This window comes from Phalacrocorax carbo, chromosome Z, assembly GCF_963921805.1.
Source record: "Phalacrocorax carbo chromosome Z, bPhaCar2.1, whole genome shotgun sequence".
NCBI classification, from domain to species: Eukaryota; Metazoa; Chordata; class Aves; order Suliformes; family Phalacrocoracidae; genus Phalacrocorax; species Phalacrocorax carbo.
The window spans coordinates 61695450-61715439 of record NC_087548.1 but is presented as its reverse complement, the minus strand read 5'-3'; the positions used below and the strand labels follow the sequence as shown (position 1 = coordinate 61715439).

The 19990-nt window shown below is 41.9% G+C and overlaps 1 protein-coding gene across 1 annotated transcript in view; it reads right to left on the bottom strand.

Annotated features, from left to right (window-relative positions):
• The window catches only part of WDR36 (WD repeat domain 36), a 36779-nt gene extending 19131 nt beyond the window's left edge, over positions 1-17648 (bottom strand). The window contains exons 1-13 of the mRNA XM_064439449.1: positions 17441-17648; positions 16343-16370; positions 13276-13376; positions 12674-12791; positions 11647-11779; positions 9941-9995; positions 8989-9121; positions 7099-7274; positions 6401-6521; positions 4187-4252; positions 3151-3234; positions 1846-2000; positions 566-680 (exon numbers count right to left, since the gene is read on the bottom strand). Coding sequence (XP_064295519.1) covers positions 566-680; positions 1846-2000; positions 3151-3234; positions 4187-4252; positions 6401-6521; positions 7099-7274; positions 8989-9121; positions 9941-9995; positions 11647-11779; positions 12674-12791; positions 13276-13376; positions 16343-16370; positions 17441-17587 — 1432 coding nt within the window. The 5' untranslated portion in view covers positions 17588-17648. The remainder of the gene's footprint in view (positions 1-565; positions 681-1845; positions 2001-3150; positions 3235-4186; positions 4253-6400; positions 6522-7098; positions 7275-8988; positions 9122-9940; positions 9996-11646; positions 11780-12673; positions 12792-13275; positions 13377-16342; positions 16371-17440) is intronic.
• Positions 17649-19990: the final 2342 nt, after the last annotated feature.

Here is a 19990-nt window from a genome sequence, read left to right as displayed (position 1 = left end):
ACATGAGGAAACATGACACGAAATACATACATATATGCACCCATTAAAAGGAATGTAAGGACTTACATTATGTCCTAAGTTTGCAGCTGGGTAATTGAAATAATAGCACATGCAAAGAACTGGACTTGCTTAGGATTTCAATTTCTCATATATGCGAAGCATTCTTTCATTTTTAAGCAGGGAGCACAAAACAGATGAGAAAATTTATCTCAGGAATAGAACCCTATAACAAGAAGCCGAGTACTGGAAATGTGATTCTTTCAAAAAGAGCTGAGGGCAGAGGATCTCATTTTAGTGCTAACCATTTTGGTAACTGACAATTTTGTGTTAATTAAAACCAAATATATGCTAACATCAGCGCTGTTAAAACTAGCAGGGATCCTGTCTTTCAGAGTAGGGTTCAAATTACTTCTGATTACAGTGCAAGCCAGGGCAGTGTAGGGTAATTACAGAAACTAAAGAGATTCCCAAATTCAACTCAGAAGCCATGTTAAATTTCCTAGATGACAGAACACCATATTGTTGCTGTTCTGAGTCAGAATTTTAAAAGTATAGCAATTCTTACCTGTTCCTTTGCCATAACTCCCTCTGTGAATGCCAGACTGCATGTTGTACACATCTACCCGTCCAGATGACAGCCCAATTACAGCAAAATTCCCACATGAGGTAATGTCAACTGCCTTTTAAGGGGAAAAAAAAGACCCCACCTATAAAAACAATTCTTTAAGCGTGTATCTAATTAGCAGAGTTGTTAGAAGATATATATCAAGAATACAAAATACTAATATATTTTTATTAGACTTCTTCAAGGAAAACTGCACAGAACAAACAACAGATTACCTCTCAAAAAGCAAGAGAGGAACTCTTAAAATAAGCAATTAGTCAACAAGTAATAAATATGGCAGTGCATGCTTATGAAGGATAATGAAATACTGACAGTGATATCCATCAGAAGTCATATCTAATAATATCAACATTGTAACCTCATAACGTCAATGAATAACCTACGTAATCAAGACATCCACAAATTCAATCCCTGAGATATAGTCCAAGCATGCCGACTGCATGCCTCTTTCAATGTCTGTATTGCCAATGGCACCCCAAAACAGGGTAAGTTCACACAGAGTTTAAATAGTAAGAAACAGAGAAACAATGGGTCTAGATGCCTTTGGAAAGATACAGTCCAAAGAATATAGTAGTTAAAAGAAAACAAAGTATTTACAACTGAACTGATCTTGTCTACCACTTAACGACTAAGCATTAAGTCAGAAAAACAATTTGTCACAAGGTACAGTAATAGTATTCACAGCTAGCCCATGAAGTATGCCACAGCAACTACTTCTCTTGTAGTTCGTAAGCCTCAGTAAACTATCATGTGTCTTTCAGGGAGTGTTTGACTGTCGTCGTGTCCAGCTCAAGTTGTAAAGCATTTTAGAGGGAATATCCTGCCTGCAATTTGGAAATACGTTTTTTCATATTGCCATAAAAAAAAGGCGTCTTCGGCAATTTGCATTCACTGAGTAAGTTTATCATCACAGGCATGTGGTCAATTCTACAACACTATGACAGATTAAAGGTAAGCACCAACATCTGTCTGAATCAGAAAATAAGATATGCACTTAACTGGGATGTTTGAGGAAAAATGCATGTGCAGCATTATCCTTAAGACCATATGCATTACAAAACAGTTAGTATGACACACTGAGCTGGCAGAAAGCACTTTGCAAAGTAACTAAAACATGTCTAGATACTGCTTTTTCATTCTAAATATTGCTTCTTCTGTTCAAATAGAAATCAAAATACCATATAATGCAAATGCTGAAGAAACATCCTAAATAAACTTACTGTTGCATAGATATCTACAGGTTTGTGTTTGCTAAATTCTTCTGGCCTCAGTTTATGAGCTCCCATGGAAGTTTTCATATAGTTCCACGTTGTACAGGTTATATACCCTTGATGGCAGGCAACAATACTATCCCAGTCACTCTGATGTGCCACTTCTGCAATGTAACACATATTCCTTTTAGAAACAACAATTCAAAAGTCAAATAAGCTCTTCCGACATCATAAGAAAGAGTACTTTGAAATACCTTTAGGCAGAACAGTTCATGTTTAGTGTTCTTATGGAGAGTCAACAGGCTACCATTCAGAAAAAAACACCTGGCAAACTGTTGTGCATATGCTAATTTAACTAAAATGCTAACAAAACCGCAAGCATATTTTTGGTATGTTATGTTTCACATCTTTGTATATTTGAGTCTATTGGGTTTGAAAAGCATATTTAAACTTAAATGGTTTAAACTGCTCAATCTGTACACTTTTACAGTTGAGTCTCTTAACTGTTTCTGCAGCTGCTGAAGCAGCAGAAGCCACTAGATTAACAGCTTAAAGCAGGATTTAAGAGCTACCTCTGCTTCAGATACTTGCAACGAGTACATACAGTCTGTACCACTGAAGTCTGCAAATATAAATACCGTATGTACTCAAGCAGCTACACAAAATTGTAAATCCAAACCTTTCAACCTAGGAAACAATCAACCATCTTCAGAAGACAGCTACACATCCTCAGAATAGCTACACTTAAAACCAAACAGACTTCAAGTCTGAAGAGGAGGTTGTTAATTTAAAGAAACACATTTTGATGAAGGAAAGATAACTGCAATTCTGCTTCAAAAAGTTAGGTTCACCACTTGCATCCTGAATTACAAATGAAAAGAGTGATTGAAATCTGACTTTGAAAAGTGACTCAGGTAAAGGAACTGGGGAATCAAAATCAACCACTATAAGATTTCCTCAGCTGACAAATACCTTCACCCCCCCGATTGCTGGTTTTCCAGCCTAGAATAATATGTACACCAGAAGCTTCTGGCTCCTGTGTTGGAATTTTAAAGCCAAGAGACAGATAAACAAAGATGTTTGAAATAAAATGCCCTTTTTTGAAATAATAGAAAAGTTTACCAAATAAAATGTAATTTTAAACTGTCACTCAACAGCTCACAAAGTGCCACAGAATCTCAATAATCTCATCTTGATACAGCATGGGTTTTCAAAACATGTCTTGAAGTTTTCTCTTAGTCTGTAGTCTCTTGAGGGTTAAATGACAAAATGAGGACATGATGAGATCTGTAATGTATCTGAAAGACTACTTACCTGAAGCAAAGACTGTAATTGGTGGAAGTGCCATGGTATCAAGCTTAAGACCTTTCTTTTTTGATTTCTTTTTGTTAATTGAACCTTAAAAAAAAAAAAGTGTCTCAATCTCATGGCTAGATCTGAGAATAATGGTTTAAAAAGGATTGTTTACTAAATGTAAAGTTCCTATTAAACTCAGAAAAATTTGGCTTACATTAACACAGCATTGCTGCCACCTAAGGTTTGAAGAGCTAAAAATATTAGTAAGAGTGCCTGACAAAACTCATGTGATGCTGAGCAAATCACTAGCCTATTAGATTCACAGACATACTACTCAACCCATCTGTTCCAAGATCTCGTGCTGACATCCTGAGGCAGATGTCCCCCACATCACAGCTAAAACCATGGTCATATAGCCATGACTATATAAAGCAATATGTAACACCCAGACCTTTCAATAATCAGTCAGGAATTTCAAATTTATGCCCATAGGATGTAATCAATTAATCTACTTCTGTCTGTTCAAATCTATCTGAATACGTGTATCTCCACAGATAGATATAAATACTGAAAAACAAGAACTATTTTAGTCTTTCTGAGCCTTGCTCTCTGAACTGTACATGAAAGCGTCCCTTAACTATGGCATTTTGCAGAAGTTGTATTTTTTAAACTCTACACTAAATCAAAGGTACTAAAGTCAAGAAATATGAATTAACTAATAATTTAGTCAATTGAATAGAAGAGGAATGGGATAAGAAGTCATAATTTCACACACTGAAATGTCAGCTACTGTTTAACACGTTTTAGATACAAAATCATGCCTGACGTTTCCCACCGTGAAATAACATGTGCTGCCAGGCTACAGAAATTACCTTCCTTAAGTACAAACAAATTTGAGAGTATACTTTGTATACATCAGGAAGGACTGAGTTTGCAGAACATACAACAGTTATTGAAGTGAAAATAAGGCCTACCTAATGTTTTAGCTCCTGTTTAGATAAATACTTTTCAGGGCTTTTTTCACCAATATTTGTATTTTCACTGAAATACTTACCACGTCCTAAACTTTTATTGAACTTTTCATGCACCGTTGAAAAACACTGCAATGTTCCATCTTGACCTGACAAAATATTAGCAGAGAGCAGTGAAGGGTAAAATCAACTTTCTGTTTACTCCTAAGTTATCTGAGCTAGAAAAGCAGAGGATAAGGAGTAAGAAACCTCAAACACCATAAAAACTCAAAAAAATTCTGGTCCAAGAAAAAAATAGATATGCTATAAACAGCAGAACTAATGGAGGCTAATCTTCTATGGCCTACATCCCATTCCTACTACTTTGCCCCAAACATGATCAGAATGACCTCTTTTACGGACATCATCTCCACGTTCAATTCCTGTGTCCCTCCTCCTTTCTCCACCACAATATCTAGCTGTTCCCAGCTTTCTATGATCGAAACCTTAAATAAACTGTTACATCTTTCAAATAACTCCATACTACTTCCAAAGCTTTCCCATGGCCCCATAGATTTCCTCACCAGCTACAATATTCCATTCTTTATCCTTTGTCTAACTAACACATGCTGTGTCTGGTTAAGAACAATATCTAGGTTAGCTAGTAAACTAACCCAAACAAAAATGGTAAAAGCTGAGCTGTCCATCTTTCCTGTAAACCAGGATACTAATGGGACTTCCCTCCTCTACCCAGCAACCAATGTTCATAGAACTGATAAGAATTTAATTTAATAGAGGGACAGAAGGCTCAAATTTGAAACCAGCAAACAGGTCCATTTTGTGGGGGAGACGTGGACAAGGCAGAACGAGAAACTAGCAGAAAATGAAACTGCACAGGGCATGTAAAATTAAAGGCACTGAGATGACTTTTAAAAATAATAAAAATCGCAGAACATTTTTACCAGGCCAAACAAGTAAGGCAACAGAAAATTAGTCAAAGCGAACTTAAAGTATCTGAAAGAGAAAGGAACAATTACAGTATTCACGCAACTTTTCCTTGCTGCTGTGACACAGAAGTGAGGCAGGACGTATCTACTGGGAACTGGGAGAAATGTTGAGCAGGATGAAAGCCAGTGTCATTGGTGAAATTCTACAAAGCTGATTTGTGGAGAAGCCTGTTCTAAGGAAACCACTAGGACTTGAAAGGCACTGCACAGCACTGCTACCTCAGTTCTGTTGCACAAACTTTTACCACTGGTTCCGAAAGTCAGTCTCCTTTCACTGCTGATACATCAGATCCCAAAGCCTGAGACCCTTTTCACTTTAGTGGTTGCCTCTGTGCCCTCTCCAATATGTTTCACTACAGTTAACGAAGCAGTAAACTGCAAAAGCAAATGTAAGGATTTGTTAAGTAACTCTTGATTGTTACTGTGGTTCATGTGGTGTGAGCCAAGTTGCTGTCAAATAACTAGTTACCTGAATCCACATTACTAGCTGGATGGCCAGCGAGAGATTTTTAGCACAGGTGGTTTTAGCAGTTTATTGCTAAATGTGCCACATTCCTCAGAATGTAGTGTAATATTTTCAAATGTTGCCCATGTAGACAATTTTATTACTTCAGAGTAATTAAAGATCAGGTGAAGAGTCTCTGTTATTCCATTACTGAAGTGTTCTGGGCCACAAAAGTCTGATCCAGTACTTAATTTCCTAAGAGGTCTACTTATAGATTTTCACATCTGCTAGTTTCTAAGAAAGGGTAGTCACTTATACATTTTTCCACTTTTACATTAATATCTTGGCAACAAGCAACCTTGGGAACACATATTACAGGCACAATCGATCTATAACAAATTACAAACACATTGCAACCCACAAAGCCTGCTCAAACTGGTGGGAAAAGTTGAGTGGCTCCTCTGAGTTACTAAATGCATTATGCTGCTTATTTTTTCCCTGTCACAACAGAATTACCCTCACTGTTACATGTTTTCATTTTGACCAGCTGATAGTTCCTTAGGAAATAATGAAACAGTTTTTATTCATCAGACACAAATATGGATGACAAAAGTAGCTCCTAAGCTTTTCTGCCTGTAACTACTTTTCAGCTGACCCACTGATATATGTTCCTATAGGGAAACCGTGAAACAGTTTGGTACAGTAATAAATAATACTGTCTACACTAATCTATTACTATGTTTTATAAATACACATACATAACACATGAAATATCATCTATTGTATTAATAAAACCCACTTAGCTCTGCATGGTTTCTTTATCACAGTAGGAAATCAGACTGAAGATTAAGAATGAGAATTCATACCTGCACTAAGAATTTGCTCTCCATTTTGCCCATGGTATCTGATCTTTGTTGGTGGTGCACTATGTCCCATTCGGCTTCTCAATACACGTCCTGTACCACCAGGTCCATCAAAAATCCACACCTGCCTCCCAAAAAAAAGAACAGAAAACCAAAGCTGATAAACACTACCCTACCAATAATCACACCTCTCAGCAGTGGAACGGGCTTAGCTGGGAGCTGGTGCAGCAAACTTCACACATTGGCTTTCATCCTTGATCCTAAGACTCTGGAAAGTTCCCACCACAGCAGCTGATCATTTGCTGCTGTTCATTCTGCCCATCACCAAAGGCTAATGGCAACAGAGGACACACAGCACATGGGACTTTTATAAACAGCAACTGCTCATGACCCAGAACATTATAAAAATAGATCAAGATTTAAGACCGCGCACAAGGATATAAAGTATTTTTCTGGAAAAGTGGATCCAAAGCTTAGTTCTTCAAGGTTATCATGAAGCAATAAATGATGCAAGGACATTATGGCAGCCAATCATTAAACTGCCCCACTACAGATCAACTGAGAGTCAGCAACTTCAGTACCTTGAGTTTTGTTGTATCTGTTTCATTTCAGAATTGCTACTTCAAGCCAAACTAAACATTTACACTTGGAAGGACTACAGAATTAAAAAACCCATAACAGCAGCAGCTATTGTAACTTACCCGTAAAGCATTATCAGCACCATTAGTAATAAGAAGTGGCTCTCCAGGGACAAACGACATACCAGCTATTGCTGTGGAATGAGCTTCTTGCATCTGACACATTAGCTTCTTCTCTTCTAGATCCCACAAAGCAATGTGTCCAATTGGGCTGCCAGCTGCCATTACTGGGTGTCCATCTGCTCAAAATAATAAAAAACAAAAGTTAAAAAGGTTTGCTTATTGACATTCAGCTCATTCTTATTGACTTCTCACATCTTAAGACCGATGCAAGAAAAGGCTACAATCACACACAAAAAAATTCCCAAGCTGTTTCTAAATGTAAGATATATTTAATGGAAATATTATAGGATTTCAAGCAGAGAAGAAACAAAGTTCACTGATACTAACTTTTTTCAGGACATTTTCTATTTGACAAGATTTTTTTCATATCAGATAACAAATATATCTTAATCCATCAGCCAATGCTAAAGGTTTTGCTTGAAAACACAAGAGATATTGTACCTGTACCATTTTCAAAAGTTACTCTATTCCCCAGATTCTTCCCCAAACTTAACCTTCATACTTCAGGGTGTGAGAGCTACTGTATCACCACTCTAGAAGTTATCAGTCCTTTTTTAAAATCCTCTTAAGTTTTTGGCTCAACAGCTTGCAAAAATAAATTCCAGAAGTTGATTACATGTTTCAATCACTGTAAGCAATAATTAAAACCTCAGTTCACAGAATTTCTGATTTTTTCTATCTTGTCTAATATTAAGGAAACAAACATATCATACTAACTTCTAAAAACATATTACATATATTCAAGTAAGTTTTAAAAATTATTATATCAAGATAAAATTCCACCAAATATCCAGCATAACTGGCAACTGCTCTTTTCACTCCAAAACAAGAAAAAGCCAGTTTCCAATTTGCAATTGCACACATCATAGGTAACTGAACCAGTCAGGCCTAGGGTTTTCTTTTTTGATAAAGCATCACAGATACGGAAATCTGCCAAGGTCATTTTAATTGAAGTGAAGAGCACTTCACTCAAAGACTAAAACAAGTACATGAGTTCAAAACAATCAGGTTGTATTTACACTAAATTTCCTAACTACAAATACAGGAAGAGAGAGATTCAAGAACATCTGCAAGCCACACATTCAAGCAGGCAATGGAAGTTATTTATTAAATTTTGAGTTAAATGGTTGACACAAAAAGGCCCTTTTTACACCTCTCACAAGGCTTTCCACAAGTCTCTCCACAAGTCTCTCCATGAGCAATTCTTCCTTAAGACAGAATATATCAACCTATATTCTGTTAAGATTTGCAAGCTTGCCTATTCCAATGAGAGATTAGATTCAGTATGAACAGCTCTGCAGGCAGGATCAACATTAAAGTAACTAGCTTTACTAATCAGTACATGCTTGTTAGACAAAAAAAGAAAGCCGTGAATTCAAACGGTGTTCCCCAGTAACATCCATACAGTAGTCACCCAACTATTAACATTTGAGCTCTGTTTTGGAGGGGGAAGACACTACTGAAAAGTAGGTTTGGATACCAACCTAGAGTGTACCAATTCCTCTGCACTAACACTGATTAATGATGTACTGTGTCAGCTCTTAGCACGCTGCAAACAGTCTTACTCTTCTTTGGAAAGGAGTAGTGTATGTCCTACTTCCTGTGTGCTGACCCAGCACGTAAGAAAATGCTATAAAACAGTCAGTATATCGAGGATGCATGATCTCCCTTACTTACTGGTAACTTCTCTAGATTATCTGCAGCCTTTGATAAAATTTGGGATGAAGAGTTTCAGTTGATTCTGAAATGCTTTATCAGAACGTATTTTCCTACTTTCCACTTAATTTTAGTGATTTTATGCATATTTTCACTAAAAATGGTAAGACTTACCTGTACGAAAAGATATTGCTGTGATGGGACCCCAGTCTTGTTGAAACTTCATCAGAGTTTCATCAAACTTAATATTATGTACAATGATATGACCAGATACAAGACCAACTGCAACAACGTCCACTGCTGGAGCCTGCAAAAAAAATTGAACAGCAACTGAAACGAAGAAGGAAAAGCTTGTTGCTACACTACTGATACCAATATGTACCACACAATGTATCTAAATCCAGGACGAACAGTAAAGAAACAAATAAGGCATCTCACATGAGATCATCTTAACATTACCTTAACGCACGACTGAACATCTGATAAATCTAAACAAAAAATAAAAGATGCAAGATTTTGTGCTTAGTCTCCATTGGATGAAACAATTCTGTTTCCAGAAGCCAGAACTACTTTGAAGTTTTCAGTAGTTCTGGTAGACCATTATACGTCCTGCCACACACCCTCATGTTTCCAAGTTTGGTCGGTATTTGTCCTGGACATTTTCAAAGCTGTCATCAATGGTACCAATAAATTTTAATTAATGTTTATATCTACAAAAATACAGCAAATACAATCACAAAATCTTTTCTTCAATCAGCAAGATCTACATTTTATTAGCCTCCAAAGCAAAATAAATTTAGCAAAAAGCTACCAGTGTAACAGAAGTTACATTGTACACATGCACCTCACAAAGTTTCTGTGAATTCATTGCATCATTCAGTGAATAAAGACTACAGACACGATGAACACAAAACAGCTAAGACGCTAAGTGGAATAGAAATAGGACTAGAAGAAGTGCAGATAAGCAGCCTTCAAGTCTACCTCTCCAATGCCTAAAATACTCAAGAGAGTGTTATTAGAATTACCTGAGAAAGTGTAAGTCATCTTGCTGTAATTTTGAACAATAATATTTTGCCTGCTTTTCTTGACCAGTTATGTAAGAAAATAAGACACCAAAAATACTAACTTGTTCAAGAGTTGTGACCGCAAACTGCCATCCTGGAAACGAGTATAACAGTTTGCTGGAAAACAAACAAACAAAAAACATGAATCAATTAGCCCTTGGCGATTTTCTACAACAAAATGGATGCTTTATATGCACTTACGCAGAAAAGTAAATCAGCTTTCTGTCCTTGTAAATCAGTTAAAAGGAAAAAAACCCTGTGATACTAATACATAAGGTTAAGAATAAAATTTATTATTAATTTTTATTGAAAAAGTTAGTGTCATGCATTAATACCTGAAAGGCGACATAATTATATCACATGAATAGGGAGGAAGACCCCTTCTATGCCAGTTGCTCCCCATGCGTTTCTGCTCTGAACACACCTCTTAAGAATTCTTAATGTCAAAATAAAAAGCCAGTCTTGGTCCAACTTCTAATACAAACAAATCATTCATTTGCAGAGTAACTTCCCTAAATGAAGACCCTAACACATATTACAAGCACATGCCATCTTGTTCCTTTCAGAAATGGTAACAGCCAGAATGTGAAGCAGGACTGCTCACGGACAAGGCAGTCATGCAGTACTTATTAAGAATGAAATTACCAAGACAGTATTTAAGAACATACATGATTAAAAAACTATTCCATCACCAGAGATGTAGGTGTCGTTCTTAAGACTGCTAGCAGCCACCACGTGTTACCACCTCTCACTTTCCTTTCCTTCCAGAGACCATCAAACTTTCTGCTCAGTTCTTCCAACTTACTTTTGTGTCTAATTTCACCCATAGCTATTTACAAAATAGTCTACGTAGGGAAGAAACAGTCAAAACCAGAAACTGCTTAACCCAGCAATATTGCTAAAAGAGCAATAAGTGTTCCATAAATTTTTACACAATTAAGCCATCTAAGAAAGACTTTCTGTCATCTAGGATGTACTGCATCTCACATGCTGAGACAGGCACTGGATACATTAAGAGTACTATGAGTAGAGACATTTAGTTTTCTGTATTTTTAAGTTATTCCTATTTCCTGATTCATATAGCATATATGGCATCTCCAAACCATTAAAATACAACAAAAAAAAAAAAATAGCAGTGATAAAGCATTGGAAGTATACAGTAGTTACAAGAACAAAACACTGAACCATGCAAGCTGAGTTAACACCTTTTTGCAGTATGTACATTCACATGCAGGGAAGTTCACTGTAGCCATAACCTTCATGAGTCAGAAAAGCAGCTGATGGTGGTAGGCGTGAAATACTGCCATTATGGAGAGTGCTCTACTGGGACATGCTCAGAGGCAACTACATGTCTACACATCTCTTATTAGAGTATAAGGATCAAATACATGCACTTCCTTGGACCCTCGAAACAAGATAAAATAAGCTTGGAAGAAGGGAGGCAGAAGGCCTGAACGTGCATTGACTATTATTTTAACTGTTTTCATGGGAAATCTATGTGATTCCAAGAAATGAAGAAAAAAAACAAAGGCAATAAAGAATTCCTGAACAATCTCTGACATTTTGCAGGGAGAGTAAACAACACACAACTTGAAAGGCGCAGGAAGCAGCATTTTCCTTTGTTCCTGGAGACAGACCAACTTAAAACTTGCACCAAAGGACTCAGTAAAATACTCCATGTTCAAAACCTAATGTACTTAAAAGCATTATTTGTTGCATATGCAACTACTTGGAGCATGAAGTATACTCATGTTATTAAGAATCTTACTTCGATCTTATATTCCACAGCTGCAAGGTCCCTTGTTCACTCCCAAGGAGAATTTTATTCAGATAGGTGCTGGGATGCATAATTGCAGAAACCGCAAAAGTGGCCTTATCAAAATCCACTTGAAGATACTCCTCTGCAAAAAAGCAATTAACAATGTTAGTGTGGCTACCCCAACAAATCCACAGGCTTGTCACTCCTTGGCAAATGTAAACGTAGAACTGATGTTTACTCTGTACAAATCCCATAATCGGTGTTTCTTGCATTAAAGGATTAGCTAACGTGTAACAGGACAGGCTAAACTTGTTTATGTTATAACATCTGTTGGCTTGAAGGTACATTTTTTCTCTATAAGCCTACTTTCCACAACAATGCTGGCAAAACTGTAGCGATTTATATCTTTCTGAAGGATTCCTGCTCCTGCCTGAGCAAAACACCTCATCTGATTAGCATGCCTTTTGTTTGTTATAGCAACTTCAAATCTCTAAAGCCTGTCTGCAGCCACTTTCGAGACCTAGCATCCAGGGAATGACATTGGTCACACCAATGAGAACGCTTTCGAAAGAAAAAAATTCAGGGCAATGAAACAGAATTTCATACAGCCCCTTGCAATGGCATGAGAAGATGCTACCACAATCAAAAGATTATTCGTAAGAATTTAGTCTTACCCAGACTGGTAAATATCAAGGAACTACAGGATTTCAGAGGTGGTGCCAAGGCTGCTGTAGCACAGCCTTTACCAGAAAGTGAAACAGGGAAACACAATTTCCATGTAGCCATATCTCTTTATGCTTGTATGGAACATTACTGGGTCTCTACATGGGGTGCAGGATCCATTCATGAAAAAACTACTGCAGGATCAGGACTTTAGATTACCATTTAAGTAGCACTATCATTTAAGGATTTTTTTCTTTTTTAGGAATAAAATACTTCTGAACATGCACATTTAAAAAAACCTGCTTTTTTTAGATAACTGAATTTTTATCAATGCTATCCTATAAAGGAGTAACAAAAATACGCTCTCTCTCACCTTCTGACTGTGTGTTCCAGACAATAAGAACATTATCAACATCCACAGAAATTACATGATCACCAAAAGGCAGCAGAAGGTGTATCCTAGCCTTGTGACCTTCATAGGTATGAACCACCTAAAATTTCAAAATAGAAATGTTTTCAATTCAAGCTGTTAAGGTAGCATATCTTGTTAACGTAACGCTTGAGGACAGTTAACATGTCAGCAACAAGTTTAAATAAAATACATGGGAAGGCCACACAACTTTAAGTGGAAGACACACAATTTTCTCTGATAATTAAACTGTTGGCAAAATATTTCCAGTTATTTATTTGAACTTTAATTCATTTAATTTATGTGAATTAACAATTTATTCTTGATCTCTAAGTAATTATTTAATTTTTATAATTAATACATAAAACACAGGTCAGACATTACAGCATTCGCTTACATTCTCCCATATTAATTTTTTTATTCCTCCTTTACAGTTTTTATTTCCCTAAAATTGAAGGTACTAAACATCTTTGGAAATAGACGTTTGTAGAAAATGAACTGTCTTGAAAACACAAATGCTACACAACTGTTCTGAACTACTGAGCAATAAGTAAACTAATAAAAACCTCTTTGTTCCTGGCAAAAGCATGGAGGATATTGTCATATGAAGCAAACAGCAACATGCGGTCTGCAGCCAAACATGTAATGTCTTGTGGCAAAGCATTACCTGTTAATGAAAGAGAAGAAAATTTTAACTAGTTTCAGGTTCAAAACAAAAGAGAAAGACAAGTGTATTTAACTAGCACAGTGACACACCAGGAAAGCTCTCCTGTTGAACATTCTGTTGAATTTCTTAGAGAAATGCACATGTTTCAGATGAATGAAAATATTGTCATAAATAAAATCACACCAGTAACAACAAGGTAAGTATCATCAGATTGACAGATCACAAGGTGGTTCTTTAGAAAAAAGACCTAATAAATTACTGAATTGTCACTGTAAGTAAAGGCACACGTTAGCTTTGTGAGGGCTTATGAAGAACTTATCCCAACAACACTTCTGCAGACTGTCAGAGCCCCACAGCCCACTGGTCTGGAAACACCAATATTAAATCAAAGTCTCAGCATTAGCAATGCCTACAGGCTAAGCCATTCTGCAGACCTGTAAGCTAGTGACCCACTCCTGCACCTGCTTCCTGATTACAGCTAAAGACACTAAGAATTTACTGTTCTAAGGATACATCTCACTCCCCACCTTGTGACTAGCTCAGAAAGAACATCTGCTATTGTGATCTGCTGCTTTACTCGCTCAAATGGTAGAAGAGTCAAAGCTCCAGACCAATCAAGTGAAATATAAAAATGCAAATTACAGCGCAGAATGATTGCAGAGAAACACCAGATCAAAAAGCAGTCACCGTGAGTGCACGTACGATACAAACTTAGATGATTACATAGCAGCCTTCCCCACAATGTTGCTTTGTATTATAAATTGTTATCAGACACAAAGAATCCCATATCCTTTGCTGCGCTACAGCAGTTTCAATAGGAAGAACTAAACTAAGAAAATAAAAAAGGTTGCGCTTTATAAGAGGTTTCATTTGTTTGAACAAACGTTCAAGATTATTAAGTAACAAGACGTTAGACATCTCCCCATAGTGCCTCCGAAGCAACTTAGGCCTACAATCAAGTTACAAATACCTGGTACTCCACAGAGCACCAACCACTTAACATCAATAAACCAACAACACCACACAGAGTGGTGCATCATTTATTTTTTCAATCAGTTTTGTAAGTAAACTACTCAATTTCTCAAAAAGCTTAAATGATTCTGTGTGTAAGAATAATATGATCATTAAGGCTGGAAAAGACCTCTAGGATCAAGTCCAACCGTCAACCCAACACCACCATGCCTCCTAAGCCATGCCCTGAAGTGCCACCGGCATTTCCTCTCATCCTCTCTCTAGTAACCTGGGAGAAGAGACCAACACCCACCTCACTACAACCTCCTTTCAGGGAGTTGTACAAGGTGATATGGTCTCCCCTCAGCCTCCTCTTCTCCAGCCTAACCAATCCCAGTAGCCCCTGTTAAGGATTTCACAGAATATGCAACATTTTTACAATTCTGTAAGCTGAAAACAGAAGTTGCATTAATGTGCTTACAGATGTGACTATTCACCACTGACCTTCTAAATCTAGTCCTGGTTGTGTAACAGTTATTTATTCCCAAGTTTGCTTTGTGAGGTCTGTGTAGAAACTTTGTGGTACAGAGAAGTAAAAAACCTACTTTTCAAGACAGCGTGCATCTCACTGAATCACCTAAACATCGGTTGGAAGGGACCTTTGGAAATCATCTAGCTGAACCTCACACCTAACTCCTCCCAAAGCTGGATTATCACCAGTACTAGACAGGGTTAACTGCAGCTATGCCCAGCTGAGTCTTGGAAACTTTTAAGGAGATCCCTCGAGCCTCCCTGTTAGCCAGCAGATGTTAGGAAAAATGGCCCTGTGACCCTCTCAAGCTGCAATCTGCAGCTGCTACCCCTTGTTACTGTTTACCTTCACCACAAATTCAGCTCTGCCATCTTTGTAACTGCCCTGCAGATAAAAGGCTGCCTCTAGGTCTCCCCATATTTTTCCTTTTGTGAGACTAAACAAATACAGTTACTTCAATGTCTCTTCTCACACCGTGTGCTGTAGGCCCCTGACACTCTTCAGTTCCTCAGCAACCCTCCTGAAAGAGAAGGGGGAGCGGTGAGAGGGGGTGAACCCCACTAACTGGGTATTGCAGTCCAGGTACGGCCTCACCAGCACAAAGTAGAGGAGAGTAATAGCTTTCCCTGATCTGCTGGCCAGGTTCCTAACATGGTACGCAGCCTGCCTTACTCACAATTACTGCACTGTTGGTGTACATTCAACTTGGCAGCAGCACAGCCCGAGCTCCTTTTTAGCAGGATGCCATGCAGCCAGTCAGTTCCCAGCTTGTTCTGTCCCAGGTGCAGGATTCTGCTATTGCCCGCACTGAACTTGGCAAGGTTTCTGTTGGCCCAGGCCTAGTGTTTCACAACACCTCCCCAGACTGAAGCTCTACCATTCTGGGTGTCACCTATTCCTCCTAACATAGCATCGTCTGCAAATTTTCCTAAGAGCACAGGCTGCCTCATCACCCAGGCTGTCGGTGAAGGTGCCGAACAACGTGGGCCCTGCTGCTGGCACCCAGGGTGCTATGTTTCGCTGCCAAGTAGATGTCAAACCATCAATTCATATGCTCTGTATTCAGCAGTCCAGCCAATTTTTAACACTCCCTGAAGACTTTTAGTCCCATCCACACCTGTTCTGTTCCTGTAATTATTTTCCTCCTAGCCTTCTAGCAAACACAAACAGAATGAAAAAAAGGGATCTGGAATTAACAGCTTTATTCACTGCCCACTTCTTAAGGCCTAGGGGTGTTCTCGGAAGAGCAGGATGACAAGAACAGGAGGTTCACAAGGTATATCCCTAACAGAACTAAGTTACAGTTGCAACAGCAGTTTTATTTCCAAATTGATATCCAATATTTCTGAGACTCCTTTCAAAATATTTTAGAGTAAATATTAGAACATACAATTAATTATCCATTTGTGAGCTGACAATCAAGTTTGGGTGTCAGATGTGTCAAAAAAGAAAACACAAGAATGAAAAATCTGTGCATACTTACTGATAGCAACAATTCCAAGCTTGTTCACCTGCAATGAAAATGGTAAAAAGGCGTTTATAGTAATTGGTTGCAATGAATTTGCTATAAACAGAAATTCAACGTTTTAGGAACCAACCTAGATAAGGAATTTGCATGCCTCACAAGACCTCACAAGAGAAATTATTTGTCTGAGTTTACAACAATACCTACAGGAAAATCCACAGATAGCAGGTCAAAAGGAACGGGACAACGTACTGTTCAGCAATGGTAACTTGTTCTCCTTGGTATACTTTGCTCCGATGCACAAGAAACTAAGCACATGTTTGGACACCTTGCAGAACCCAGGCAAAATTTTTTTCACATAATCTGTTTCTACTGTACTTCCACTAAAACTTCTTCTCTCTGTTCATATAGATTTTGCTTCGGTTATAGTCATCTCTGCCCAGTAATGGTCATGACTATTTTAGTTGAAAGTCTATGCAGAAGACTGAGAGGAGTGAACGCTAAAAGGCTACCACAAAGGCAAAGGAAAGGTCTGTGGTGTCCGCGTTCTGCTGTTCACTACAATCACTCCATTCAGTTCTAGTTTGTTACTGTTTCTATAGAGTGTTTTCATCGTTCTGCAAGAACTGAGTCAATACCACAGGCTTTCACCTTGCAGAACTGAATTAGGCTCATCTGTTTCTGTACAGGAGAGGTTTTAGTACGATCTTATGGATTGCCACCCCCCCACACTGGAGCCCTCAAACGGTAAACCGCAGCCACCCAAACTGCAGGTGGGCTTTGGTTTATCTGGCAACGAAGGAAAAGCTTGAGCAGCATGTGCGTGCCCTCTAAACGACGGATGGGCCGTGCTGTCCCCGCCGGGGCTGCCCGGGCGGCTGAACCAGCCCGTTCTGGGCCCCATGACCGTCAGCCACCCCTCGCAGCCCCGCCCGCCGTCCAGGCCCGCTCCCACGCTCCCGCCTCGTGGAGAATCCGGGAGGTGGGAGGTAGCGGCGGCCCAGTCCTGTCCCGCGGCCCCAGCCCCCCTCCCCCGGCATGAGGCCGGCCAGCAGCGAAGGGCCCCGGCCGTCCGGCGGGGGAAGGGGGCCGGGGTCTCGGGGGCCGCGTACTCACGTTGTAGGTGTGGATGCTGGGCCCGATAGCGACGGCCAGGTAGAACTGGCGGTGACGGGCGTGGTAGCGCAGGACGTGCGGGACGTGGCCACTGAACTGACCGAGCACGCGGAAGCCGGCGAACAGCCCGCCGCCCGCGCGCGCCATGGCGGCCCCACGCGCCGCGCCGCTCCGCTCACGCGCGCCGGTCCGCCGGCAGGAAGCGTCCCCCCGCCCGCTTCCGGCCACCCCCCCCCCCCCGCTACCCCGGCGTGCGCCGCCGAAAGGGGTTCCGGCGGCGGCCCCGTTTCCGCTGCCGGGTGGCGCTGCCCGGCGGCACCGCGCTCGGCCGGCGGGGACCCCGCACCCCCACAGCCCCACTCCGGCTGCGGGTTCTCCCGGCAGAGGCGCGGGGGATGTCAGCGCTGCGCCCCCGCCCCTCGGGGCCAGCAGAGCACTGTCCCCCACCCCCAGCGCCCCCGCACGCACCCCCCACAGCCACGGCTGCTACGTTTATTATTTTTTTTTCTTTTATTCTCCCCCCCCCCCCCCCATCCCCTTTCCCCTCACAGAGCGCCACAGAGGCGCGCAGCGGGGTGCTTAGGGAACCGGCCTCCGGTGGCGGGGGTTCCGGCCACCCCTCTAAACAACGCCGGGCTTCAAGGCGTTTGGGTCGGGGGTTTTGGGGATGTTTTTTGGTGTTTTTTTTTTCTTTTTTTAATAAATTACATAATAAAAAACGACCCTCTGGATTACGTCGTTACGATGACTGCGCGGCGGACAATAAATACTCGGCAAAGCCCGGTACAGGGGGAAACCCCCCGCCCCCAAAAGTCATCTATCCCAAATTGATGTAGCTTCTCCACACCGCCAGCAGCTCCGGGGCTTTGCTCTCGTCGCACGGGCCTCGGCTCGCCTTCCCGCCGGCGCCGCCCTGCCACCGCACACCCCGCGTTAGGCTCCCGCAGCCGCTCCGGGGCTCTCGCGGCGGGGCGGACCCGCTCCCGGACCCGCCCCCGCCCCCGGACGCGCCCCGCACCCACCTGTGGCGGCCGGTAGCCGGGGCAGTGGCGCCGCACGACGGAGAGGGTGCTGTGCCAGAGGGGCGGCGGGCGGCGGCCGCAGCCCCGCGCCCTCTCCAGGATGCACTCCAGCAGCCGGCCCGCCCGCTCCGCCCGCCGGGAGCCCTGCGGGCACACAGCCGGTCACGCCCCCGCACCCAGGACCCGCACCCTCGCCCCGCCGGAACGTCAGCCCCCTTTCCCTCCAGCGCTTCCCCGCCCATCCTTTAAAAAAGGCTGGTCACCCACCCATTCCTTCTTCCCCCTTCGCTCCCCACATCCATCCCCCTTCTCCCCGCTACTCCCTTTTTCTCCCTTTCCCCCTTTTTTCCATGTCCCGTCTTTCCCCCTCTTCCCACCTTTCCCCCCTTTCTTCCCCCCTCCCCCCCCCTTTTTATTTTTCTTTAAATTTTTTTTTTTTTTTTTCCCCCCGTGGAAACCGAGCCGCCGGGGGACGCGTGCACCCGGGCGAACCTCGGACTGCTGCGGGCCCGCCGGCGCGGCGGGCGCGTCCTCGCAGGTGTGAAAATCGAGTTGTAGCTCCTGGAGGGAAACAACAACAGGGGATGCTCGTTAAAGCTACGGTCCGCGGCGCCACCGGCTGCCAGCCGCTTCGGGCACCCCGTTAATAGACGTCCCTACAGCCCCGCCGGGCCGCCACCCCCGCTACCGGGGCGGCGCAGGGGGCTGCGGCGGTGCGGGGCAGCTTCGCAACCCGCAGCCGCCGCCTGGTCCTCCCGCTCAGCGCCGGCTGCGAGTGTGAACCATCCGCGTAGCTTCTGAACTATTTATCACCTTTGCAACCGTGACACCATCTTCAGCGTCGGTGAAGTATTACACAAGCGACTTTCAGTCCTACAGGTCTGCAAGGCGCCGGGAAGGGTCGGGTAGCGCTCTGGCAGCAGCCGCCCGGGCTCCTGCTCTCCGTCCCTGCCAGTCCCAGCTTCAGCGAAGCACATTTTAGGAAGGTCGCCGGCGGAGAGTAGGAGATAACTTCCCCGTGCTGTTTCACAGGCCCCGGTTTACTAAACTAGCCAACTCCCGGCTTGCTAATCGAGATTTTCAAAAGCAGCTGCCGGCGGTCAAGGGTAAAATCGTGGAGGCAGTGCCGTCCCGACAGTTTCCCTCCGATGCCACCAGAGAAACCACCAACCTCATTTTTAAAGGTCATGAGTGAATCCAAAACGTTTAGGAGATCCTGGTGTATCGCGTCGTGGTTACAGAGGCTGAAATTGTAGGTGGATCCCCGCAGTAAGTCGGCGATCTGAAGAAAGATGATCAAGCCACAAAAGACTGCGTAAGAAAAAGCCAAAGGTTAATTCTCCTGTACCGCTACTTGACCCGACAAGGCACGGAGGACGGATCTGAAGAGAGGGATGCCGGTGCTTCGGGAGCGCTAGAAAAACTGGTTGGTTACCCTTGTGATTATCCATGGTGCCTTTACACGTCGTTTTTCTCCAGCTGGGCTTCGAATCGTTGCTGGCTTCATATATGTACCTGTACGCCTACG